Here is a 12,015-nt window from a genome sequence, read left to right as displayed (position 1 = left end):
TAATAAACTGAGAATAAATTTCTATAGTCAAAAATTATTTTTTAAATGTATATATATATATAAATTTTATATTTATATAGAAATTTAACAGTCGTGTCTATGTTAGTTATATTTATATGGACATTTAACAGTCGTTTCTATGTTAGTTATTAGTCGTTTCTATGTATATTAGTTAATATGTTCGATGAACATAGATACTATTATGGTCATCGAACATATTCCTGTGCCCTAATAACAATGGAATGCTTTTGATTGGCATTTTCTACTTTATGATCACTTATGATTGGAATGCATTCGATTGCATGACCAAGTAACCACTTTTTCGGTAACAGATCACTGATTGACTGACAACCTCATTCTATGATAATATGTAGCTACCAAAGGCCATATACATCTTGGAAACAGCCCGATACAATTTCTTCATGGGGTTTCGGGAATACAGCTAGGGTAGCCATATTCAGCCTTGCAAATTCGATCTTCCTGTTGCTGCTGGAACCAACGAGGACGAATGCCAAGGTTTTCGATCAGTAAGTCGCAGCTCTTATTGACAAGAGCAGGGTCTCTTCCAGAAGATTTGAAAGGTTTACCCTCTCCCACATAACCGTCGATCAGATGAAGATACACCTCTAAATTGTGCGCGTTAACAAGATTGCACGTATGTTTCAGAAAGGGGGAGTTATTGTTGTCCAAAACAACTTCGACCCCAACATGAAAATATGTCCAGGGAAGCCAATTCAACAATTTTCTGAACCATCCCCATGAACGCTCATTCACAACAAGTCCAGGAAATTTGGGAACAATATCGTTCTTGTTCACCAAACGAAGCACCTTAACGCCAAGTTCTTCCATTCTTTGGGCGAAGGCTCTATTTCCTACTCGTGGAGAGGCGAATGCAAACACAGTAACAGGTATAGGGCGTGCTGGTGAATGTAAGTTCAGAATTTGTTTAACATCATATGAGCATAAGGTTGCGAGAGCAGCTCCTAAACTGTGCCCAGATAAAGTAACACTCAAGGCCTCGTTCTTGTATTTATCTAAGAGTCTTATAACTTCTGAACGAGCAGTTTCTCCTGTAGAATTATAACAATTTAGAAATCCCTTCTCTACTCGGACGCCCTTCTCGTTGAGACCATTAGTTTTTTTTTCTTTTTTTAATACTAACTACTTATATATTAATATTTACATCAAATACATTACATTCAGAGATGCTGGTTACCCATGGCCAGAGAATTCTCCATGGGTGACAGAGACCAAAACATGAAATTGCCACGCAGGGCAGAGTGAATCAGAGAAACAAAAGACATGACACTGAGTACTGTTTGATTTTCACTATGATTACCCACGCAGGGGCATCCTGAAGCATATTCATAACCCGAGACACACTGTGAGATGAGCCAGTTCAGCATGGCATTAACAAAAAACCAACAGCCAATCTGTGACAAGAGACAGGCTGCTACAAAATACCAAAATTGACATATGTTGGACAGACTTCGTCGCGCCTGCTTCGTCCGAGAAGACCACACGCAGGACTTACTACCAAGACACTTGACTTAGACAACAAAGACACTAAATTGACAGTTAACCAAACTCCAGAAACTGATATAAAAGGACCCGACGTGAGATAAGAAGACAAAAGCTTGAAAATGATGCTGAGCGCTAATCCTCGGTCTCTTCCTCCATGCTTCTGCTGCCTCCTTCATCTTCAGACGCAATTTCTTCCATAACCAGTGGACTTTGCGCCGGAGATTGCTGAGCATGGCTTCGAAGGTGAGGGTCAGGCTGAAGGCATGCCTCTCCAGAAGGGCCTGACGCCGAGTGCATCTCTCCCAACAGAGCCTTGCCCTTACCTTTCTCGGAGCATGCCTTCGAAATTGTCTGCTCCTCGAGTGGGAATTTTCCTTTCTCCTGTACTGAGTCGTCCTCCGCCAAGACCAACGAAGACCCTTCATCATCCTCAGCGGGGATTTTGGTAAAGAGCACAGAAATATGTGCATTAACCCCCTCATGGGCTTCCGTGCCCAGCGTAAAGATAGCCGAACCAAAAGCTGGAAGCCGGGGTTGTCCCTCGATTGAACACCCCACTTCCATGAATTGATTTGCAGAAATTGGGTTTGCTCCCACTCTGCGATAACAATATACACAACAGCAATGGTGATGGAGGTCTGCAGCGGGTGGACGGGGGAATTGTCCGCTCCCAGAACCTCTCCGACACGGCATTCGCTCACGCACCATCCTAATCTCCCACCCCTCAAACTTAACTCCAACACAACACAACTGTATGCAGTATTTCGCTTTCTCTTGCCGTCTTCTTGTGACGGAGCTCCAAAGAGCAAGAACACAGGTCGAAATACACAGGGGGAGAACTGTCCTCACCCCAGCTCTCCGCCACCCGTATGAAACAAGAACAATGAACGCTCCCTGAACCATACTGAGCTTCATATGCCAACGAACCATTGCATTTATCCACATATCCAATCTTTGAGAAGTGTTCCTCATTTAATACCTTTCGCAGGCCTGCCTTAATCCTCAGCTGCGCCATTAAGGCTGCTTTGAAGCTGCACGCCTGAGCCAAGAATTCGACGGCTCGGTTCATTAAGAACGCCGTCCTCTCCTTCACGTGGCGTCGCGTGCTCGTCAGTTGGCATCACACCGTTATCCATTGAGACACCCGCATCCGGGGCGTTGAGACCATTAGTTGATAATCGAGCAGGAACTAAGAAATCTGTGAGATCTTGTATCCATTCTTGACATGTTTGGGTTCCTCTCCACGCTATTATGTTGAAATATAATTTCAACGCAGCCGTACGCTCCCCAAAACCGCCAGCAAAAACCACAAACCGGTTTAAAGATTTCTCGGACCGCCTACCTGCAGAGAATGGTTTTCGTACACAAGGGCCCGAGAAAATGTGGAGCTGACACGTGGTTCATCCCTGACGTAACGCAACGTAAGAATCTCGGGTGATAAAGTTCAGCACTTGTTGGTCTTCCGATATTGCCCTCCACCGTCGGATGTGCTCCACCTTCTTCAACCGTTGATTGCCCGAAGCTGCTCCAAACCTGCATACGGCAAATATTAAATTTATTGCGTGGAGTAAAAGGTTTATGGTTGACCGCCGTAGGTAAAAGAATTTAATAGTGGTACGAAGATTTTGGTGAGGCTCTTTTAATATGAGCATGGGCATGTTATAATATATGTTTTTATATATATTTATATACGGCATGTATTAAATAGGAAATTGTATGTAATAAGTTTTATGTTTTGTGTGTTGACCTTTTAAATATAATGTATGGCACACCGGAGTATTTTTTTTGGTGTGTTCACAGTAGCGTAAAAATACGATGGCGCAGTAAAAGGTGAAACACACAGCAGTGTGTAAAAAGATAGAACCAGGTGATGTAATTTCTGGAATAGCAAAAACCATGTGTGGTTTTGCACAAGCAGTGCATAAAGAAAATGGTGAAGCCTAAGTTGTTTTTACACCAGTGAATGTAAATTTTGTCTTACAGCAGTAAGCTCATGTAAACTTTTGTTACAGCAGTAAGTTGTTTTTCACAGCAGTGAATATGAAAATGATTTTACAGTGGTAAATCTTTGTATCAGGTTTTAATGAATAGAAAGTTTTTTTTTGTGGTGAAATACTCTGTCTCTCAGTGAAATTTCTTTTAAGTCTTCTGTGTGCACAAAAGATCTTGGAGCAAAAGAAACAGAGCATTGTCTCTGTGTGTTTGTTTATTTGGTTTTTGGTATTTTCCCCATCAAAAATACCCAACAGTGGTATCAGAGCTGGCTTAGGCTCTTTAAAAAAAAGTTAAAGAAGCTGAAGGGAGAAGGTTGTTGCTGCAGCAAAACTTCTCAGGCAGACAGAAGACTCAGACAACAAAGGATTCAGGTATTCTTCATAGCTATCTTGTTTGTTATTGAAGAGACAGTCAGTGTTTTAAATACACAGTCAAGGAATGGCCAGCACAAGCACTGGTATGGGTTTGTTTAACACCCAGCTCCCACAGTTTAATGGGAAGAACTATGACTACTGGTCAATAACTATGACAGCTCTGCTTGCTTCCCAAGATTTATGGGAAATAGTTGAAGAAGGCTTTGAAGAACCAGCAGATGAAACTGAGTTCAATGCATTAACTCAAGGAGAGAAGGATCTGCTGAAGAACAATAGGAAGAAAGATTCAAAAGCCCGTGTGTTGTTGTATCTAGCAGTAGACCAGAGTATGTTTCCAAGGTTAGCAGCAGCTAAGACAGCCAATGAAGCATGGCAAACCCTCAAGACAGCCTATCAAGGCATGGAGAGAGTGAAGACAGCAAAGCTACAATTGCTGAGAAAGGATTTTGAGAATCTGTGCATGAAGGAGTCAGATAACATTGACTCATTCTTCACTCATGTGATTGGTGTAATCACACAAATGAGAACTCATGGAGAAACCATTGAAGACAGAAGAATTGTGGAGAAAATATTGAGGGTCTTACCCTCAAAGTTTGATGCCATAGTCACCACCATTGAAGAGACAAAGGATCTCTCAAGCTATTCAGTTGATGAGCTACATGCATCACTGATAACACATGAGCAGAGGTTGAGTAGGAATGAAAACTCATCTCTTGAGCAAGCCTTCAAGACCCAGATGTCCTTTGGAAGAGGAAGAGGTCAAGGCAGAGGAAACAAGAGAGGAAGAGGCAGAAGCCAGAACAGAGGTGGAAGGAACAGCCCAGCAAATACACAAGGAAGAGGCAGCAATCCAAATCAGAACCAAGGTCAAGGCAGCAGCCAACAAGGAGGACAACATCATACTCAAGGACAAAGGTATGATAAATCTAATGTTCAATGCTATTATTGCAAAAAGTATGGACATTATGCAAGTGATTGTAGAAAGAAACAGCACGATATGAACAACAGTCAAAATGCAAATGTTACAAGAGAAAACAGTAGTCAAAATAATGTCCTGTTAGCTTGTAACATGGCTGAAACACATAGTGAAGACATATGGTTTTTAGACTCAGGTTGCAGCAACCATATGACAGGAAACATTGCCCTCTTCTCAGCCTTAAATCAGAATTTGAAATCAGAGGTCACACTAGGAACTGATAGTAAAGTGTCTGTTATGGGAAAAGGAGAAATAAAAATACTTTCAAAGCAAGGAGAAAGGAAAACCATAGCAGATGTATACTATGTCCCCGGAATGAGATGTAATCTCTTGAGTGTTGGACAGCTTGTCCATAAGGGGTACAATGTTTTCTTTAAAAATGATGTATGCACCATCATGGATATACCACCCAGCAAAAGATGCATTGCTGAAGTGAAGATGACAAGGAACAGGATGTTCCCTTTGAGGATCAGGGCAGATTTGAAAAACAAAAATGAAATTGCAGCAGTTACCCAAGAGGCCTTCCAAAGCGTGCCAAAGGATGAAAATTGGTTGTGGCACTTGAGATTTGGGCATCTCAATTTTGGAGGTCTAAATTTGTTGAGTAAGAAAGGAATGGTAAAGGGATTACCATTGATAGAGAAACCGGACAGCCTATGTGAAGGCTGCATTTTGGGAAAACAACATAGAGAAAGTTTTCCATCAGGGAAAAGCATAAGGGCAAAGACACCCTTAGAGATTATCCACTCAGATTTGTGTGAACCAATGCAAGCTCCATCGTTAGCTGGCAGCCTATATTTCTTGACATTCATTGATGATTTTACAAGAAAGACTTGGATATATTTCCTCAAGAACAAAAGTGAAGTCTTTGAGAAATTCCAAAATTTCAAAGCACTTGTGGAGAACCAAAGCGGGCTGCACATAAAAGTATTGAGAACTGATAGAGGAGGTGAGTATATCTCAAATGAATTCCTAAAGTTTTGTAGAGAAAATGGAATACAAAAACAGTTCACAACTCGGTACACCCCACAGCAAAATGGAGTTGCTGAAAGGAAGAACAGAACCATCATGGAGATGGCAAGGAGCATGTTGAAGGCAAAGCATTTGCCAAATGAGTATTGGGCTGAAGCTGTACATTGTGCAGTTTATATATTGAACAGGTGTCCTACAAAAGCAGTCATGAACAAAGTGCCAGAAGAGGCATGGAGTGGGAGAAAGCAAGGAGTCACCCACATGAGAGTTTTTGGGTGTGTGGGCTATGCACACATACCAGATCAGCTAAGGAGGAAGTTGGACAGCAAAGGGGAGAAATGCATCTTCATTGGATACAGTGATGAATCCAAAGCCTACAGGCTGTACATTCCATCTACCAAGAAGTTCTTTGTCAGCAGGGATGTTCAATTCATTGAAGAGGAAGCTTGGGATGGAAGCATAGAGAAGACAGTTAATGTTAAACACTGTTTGTCTCATGATGAAGATGAAGAGGAGGTGGCTGAAATGAATCCCCAAACAGCAGCACCAACACAAGGACAGCAAGGGACACCATTGAGGATCAATGAGAGTGCTTCTCCAAGCACACCACAAGGAGGAAATTCAAGTGCATCTTCAAGCACTTGCACACCAAGTGAACGAGGTAAGAAGTTTAGAAATCTAAGTGAAATTTATGAAGAAGGAATGAATTCCTTATTTGCCTTGTATTGTCATGTTGATGATCCTATTCATTTCGAAGAAGCAATCAAAGATAGGAAATGGATAGAAGCTATGGATGAGGAGATGAACGCCATAGAGAGAAACAAAACATGGGATTTGGTTGAGTTACCAAAAGGCAAAGAAGTCATTGGAGTGAAATGGGTCTACAAGACCAAAAGCAATGCTGAAGGCAAGATTGAAAGGCATAAAGCAAGGCTGGTTGTTAAAGGCTACAAGCAGCAGTATGGAAGAGATTATGAGGAGACTTTCGCCCCGGTTGCAAGAATGGAAACCGTGAGAGCAGTGCTGTCCATAGCAGCTCAAAACAAATGGAAAGTCTACCAAATGGACGTGAAATCAGCATTCCTAAATGGAGTGTTAATGGAAGAGGTTTATGTTGAACAGCCTCTCGGCTATGAGAAGAAAGGTGAAGAGCACAAAGTGTGCAAATTGAAGAAAGCTCTTTATGGGCTGAAGCAAGCGCCAAGAGCATGGTACAGCAGGATAGATTCATATCTATTGGATAATGAATTTGACAAGTGTGAAGGAGAACCCATAGTCTACATCAAGGAAAAGGATGGTAAGATTTTAATTGTTGTTTTGTATGTTGATGATGTGATTTTCACAGGTAATGATGATCAGCTCATTGAGAATTTTAAATCAGTCATGAAGGATGAATTTGAAATGACTGACATGGGTTTCTTGAGATACTTCTTAGGCATAGAAGTAGAGCAAAATGAAAAAGGAATTTTTATATCTCAAGCAAGATATGTAAATCAAATTTTGAGCAGATTTAAGATGGAAGAATGCAAGGCAGCCATCACTCCCACAGTAATGGGATTAAAACTCAGCAGAGAGGACAGCAGCAAGGATTTTGATCCTAGTTTGTACAAGAGTATTGTAGGCAGCCTTATGTATTTAACAGCAACTAGGCCTGATTTAATGTATGCTGTTAGTTTAATTTCCAGGTTCATGGAGAGGCCAAAGGAGGCACATTGGCAGGCAGCAAAGAGAATTTTGAGGTATGTCAAAGGCACCAAAATGTTTGGAATTTTATATCATGCCTCAGAACATTCAGATTTGGTTGGATACACTGACAGTGATTGGGCTGGAAGTGTAGATGATCGGAAAAGCACTTCCGGTTATGTTTTTAATATGGGTTCAGGAGCCATTTCATGGGCTTCTAAGAAGCAGTCCATTGTAGCATTGTCTACAGCAGAGGCTGAATATGTGGCAGCTACAGCAGCAGCATGTCAAGCAGTGTGGATGAGAAGAATGTTGAGAAGCTTAGGCCAAGAGCAGGCAAAAGCGACAGTGATCTTTTGTGACAATAGCTCAGCTATTGCATTGTCAAAGAATTCAGTGTTTCATAAGAGAACGAAACACATTGATACAAGGTTTCACTACATCAGAGAATTGGTGAACAATGGAGAAATTGTCTTGGAACATTGCAGGACTCAAGAACAGGTAGCAGACATCTTGACAAAGCCACTTGATCAGAAGAGCTTTGAATTTTTGAGAAAGTGTCTCGGTATGACCGAATGCCCAGCTATTGAAATTAAAGGGGAGTGTTGAAATATAATTTCAACGCAGCCGTACGCTCCCCAAAACCGCCAGCAAAAACCACAAACCGGTTTAAAGATTTCTCGGACCGCCTACCTGCAGAGAATGGTTTTCGTACACAAGGGCCCGAGAAAATGTGGAGCTGACACGTGGTTCAGCCCTGACGTAACGCAACGTAAGAATCTCGGGTGATAAAGTTCAGCACTTGTTGGTCTTCCGATATTGCCCTCCACCGTCGGATGTGCTCCACCTTCTTCAACCGTTGATTGCCCGAAGCTGCTCCAAACCTGCATACGGCAAATATTAAATTTATTGCGTGGAGTAAAAGGTTTATGGTTGACCGCCGTAGGTAAAAGAATTTAATAGTGGTACGAAGATTTTGGTGAGGCTCTTTTAATATGAGCATGGGCATGTTATAATATATGTTTTTATATATATTTATATACGGCATGTATTAAATAGGAAATTGTATATAATAAGTTTTATGTTTTGTGTGTTGACCTTTTAAATATAATGTATGGCACACCGGAGTATTTTTTTTGGTGTGTTCACAGTAGCGTAAAAATACGATGGCGCAGTAAAAGGTGAAACACACAGCAGTGTGTAAAAAGATAGAACCAGGTGATGTAATTTCTGGAATAGCAAAAACCATGTGTGGTTTTGCACAAGCAGTGCATAAAGAAAATGGTGAAGCCTAAGTTGTTTTTACACCAGTGAATGTAAATTTTGTTTTACAGCAGTAAGCTCATGTAAACTTTTGTTACAGCAGTAAGTTGTTTTTCACAGCAGTGAATATGAAAATGATTTTACAGTGGTAAATCTTTGTATCAGGTTTTAATGAATAGAAAGTTTTTTTTGTGGTGAAATACTCTGTCTCTCAGTGAAATTTCTTTTAAGTCTTCTGTGTGCACAAAAGATCTTGGAGCAAAAGAAACAGAGCATTGTCTCTGTGTGTTTGTTTATTTGGTTTTTGGTATTTTCCCCATTAAAAATACCCAACATATTATAATATCTCTCCGGCCCGCTCTTGGTATTTGTTGAGCATCTGTGCAGACCGCAATAAAGCCAATCCAAATAGATTGCTCTGTCTGCCTCCCCAATATAATATCAGTCTCAGTATACAAATACTTGGTGACTCGATACCCGTAGTAAGCTTGCCAATTACCGGCCACGTTATAATTACTATAAAATATTTCATCAGGGCTGTATTTACACCCACCATAAGAACTCATGCAAACTTTACTATCGAATGCATCATAGCATAACTGTGCGAAATCACCATATCTAAGTATCTCCGCTTTCAAAAGTGGATTGATTGGATTTAATAACCCATTCCACAAGTTTGCTCCTTGGATATTTTGCCACATATCGGCAAGTAGTCCGGTTTGATGAATCCCACTCGAATTGATTTTGATTGGTTTTGGTGTCCGGAATTCTTCATGCAGAAGAGTACCATCGAAGCTTGAAGTTGTCAAACATGAAGGAATTACCTTCATCCTATACGGGTGCATCATCTGATATAACATTCTAACAATTTCTGAGTTTCAACCACAGTTCTAAGATTTCTGAATTGCAATGTCGTGATCAAGTGAAGGCCAGGGGGGCTAACCAGGGCTTAGCTTCAGCAGTTTTACATACTAGAGAGATTTGCAATCTTATGTGCAATTAGGTATGTATACACAGATCATGTGGCTATATATAACATAGATTAGATCGTGGTGCTGTGTGGATATGATAATTTGCAGAAACACGCACGTTTGATTTTGAATTTGGAAAATTTGACATGGTCGCATAAGCATAAGAATTCTCTGTGATTTTCCGATCCTAAATTGACTGCAAATTCCTGGGTTCAACGAAATATTAGGAATTATTCAAACCTAGGGACGTACGATTACATATTTCTCATCCTCGTTGAAGGTTGCCAGAAAATTTGGCGTGCCATCTCTCTCATGTGATTGGACAAATAGTTTCAGATAGCAGCAGGTTTGACTCTGTCAATCGCATCAATCTAATCGTTGTCAGTTCATCTTATCCACAGTAACACATGCCAATCTTTATCTCAAGCTGTAATTATGTTATTTTCTCAAAGCAGCGAATCTCCTCAAGTTTAAGTAGTAGGCGCAATGCCTTTTTATGGCTGTTTCTTCTATTTTATTTTGCTAAAAATTTAGTACAGATTTTTTTAATTATAAATTTAAGCCATAAATATAATTTTGTAAAAATATGGTAGAATTATTTGAAATTCAGCATTTATAACTATCAAGTTTTAAGATTTCTAGTTTTTGTTTTTATTTTTTATAAGGGATTTTTTATTGGAACTGAAATTATTTTTGAAAAAAAATTATTTAAACATATTTAAAGTAAGTTTTTTGGAAGATTTTCTCACCTTATTTTAGTTAAAAATTTGCTGTTATGAATTAGTTATACAACCCCTAAGCTTAAGTGGTTTAATTTGAGAATTTACTAGATTTGTGAACAGCGAGAACACTTTGATTATAGATACGTATTGTTCCTGAGTTTTTTATATATTAGAATAATGTCTACGAAGTGGTACATCTATGCAACTATGCAACAACACTTTCTTGCTAAAACAATGTCAGTGAAATCCTAGTGAATAATGATCTCAAACTTTCCTAATTTATTTATTTTTTTAGAACTTGTTAGAAGCTCCAACATATTTCATCTCTCCCTCATCCCCAGTAGCAAACTTCTCTGTCCGTGGATCTCTCATTGAAAATTCTTTGGATGAGAAGGTTATGAAGGTTGATATTATGACAAATATTTTAAGATTGAGGTCTAATATGGGCTTTTGGAAGACATTTAAAGAAAAAATTAGTTTTCATCTTCATCCTTCTTAGTGCTATAAAGATATGGATTTTTCCAATCCATGGTGCTTTGGAAAATGTATAATGCCTACTTTGATTATGAAGCTTTTGAGAATCAATTATTATTTTAACAGTGTCGATAGTCTTACTTATGCTAGTCAAAATAAATAAATATTTTTGGTTTTATAAATCAAGGTTAATCAACTTTTGATAGTATTTTAATCATCTTTCATCCTTTAATTTTTTTATCAAAATTTCTTCTTAAATTTTGATGTTCTAATATTTCTAATATTTTCATTAATTTGTAAAATTTGCTTTATTCCTAATTATTTAATTCAGATTTAGTATTTAAATATCATCATTTAATTGTAATACATTTTTTCACTTTAATGGAAAGTGATTTTGGTTAAAATTTAAATATTTTTCTATTAAATTAAATTAATCTCCTTTACTTATTAATAAACATTTTTTCCACTTTAATGGAAAATGATTTTGTTTAAAATTTAAATAATTTTTTATTAAATGAGATTAACATCCTTTATTTATTAATACATATTTAAATACCGAACACACAATATTCATAGTTTTAAATTATAATTGTCGCTACATAATGTAAAACCTAACAATCAATCAATATAATGACATGTAGGTCTAAATACTTCCTAGAGTATATCCCAAACTTATACAACATGTATTACACTACGTTAAAATACATATTGTTTACCGTGCAGCCTTACGTTTATCATATAACAAGCATTGATTACTCTGTTCGTGAGTGCATATTGTTTGCCCCACAGCCTTAGCATCCACAAAGCCGTTTCAATTGATGATGATAAAATAATAGATACTATTATGGTCATCCAACATATTCCTGTGCCCTAATAACAATGGAATGCTTTTGATTTGCATTATCTATTTTATGATCACATATGATTGGAATGCATTGGATTGCATGATCAACTAACCACTTTTTGGCTAACAGATCACTGATTGGCTGACAACCTCATTCTCTGACAAATACAGCTAACAAAGGCCATATACATCATGGAAACAGCCCGATACAATTTCT

The 12,015-nt window shown here is 38.7% G+C and overlaps 1 protein-coding gene across 1 annotated transcript; it reads right to left on the bottom strand.

The window, feature by feature from the left end:
- Nucleotides 1-420: 420 nt before the first annotated feature.
- LOC149214226 (phospholipase A1-Igamma1, chloroplastic-like) lies at nucleotides 421-1,406 on the bottom strand. Its single transcript, XM_089389336.1, has 2 exons — nucleotides 1,217-1,406; nucleotides 421-1,070 (listed from the first exon to the last, which is right to left on the bottom strand). Exons 1-2 carry the CDS (start codon nucleotides 1,404-1,406, stop codon nucleotides 421-423), a joined length of 840 nt encoding a protein of 279 aa, XP_089245462.1.
- Nucleotides 1,407-12,015: the final 10,609 nt, after the last annotated feature.

Source organism: Pinus tabuliformis, chromosome 1_1, assembly GCF_031772625.1.
Source record: "Pinus tabuliformis cultivar Carrire ecotype Pingquan chromosome 1_1, CPIR1, whole genome shotgun sequence".
Classification (NCBI taxonomy): domain Eukaryota; kingdom Viridiplantae; phylum Streptophyta; class Pinopsida; order Pinales; family Pinaceae; genus Pinus; species Pinus tabuliformis.
The sequence above is the reverse complement of the archived record's forward strand: the minus strand, read 5'-3'. Positions and strand labels throughout refer to the sequence as shown.

Bases quoted from the DNA above. Each gene is read 5' to 3' on its own strand.
- LOC149214226 (XM_089389336.1), bottom strand. From the start codon at position 1,406: ATGCTGAACTGGCTCATCTCACAGTGTGTCTCGGGTTATGAATATGCT. The intron at 1,071-1,216 runs GTAACCAGCATC...ATAATTCTACAG, and splicing joins GGAGAATTCTCTGGCCATGG to GAGAAACTGCTCGTTCAGAA.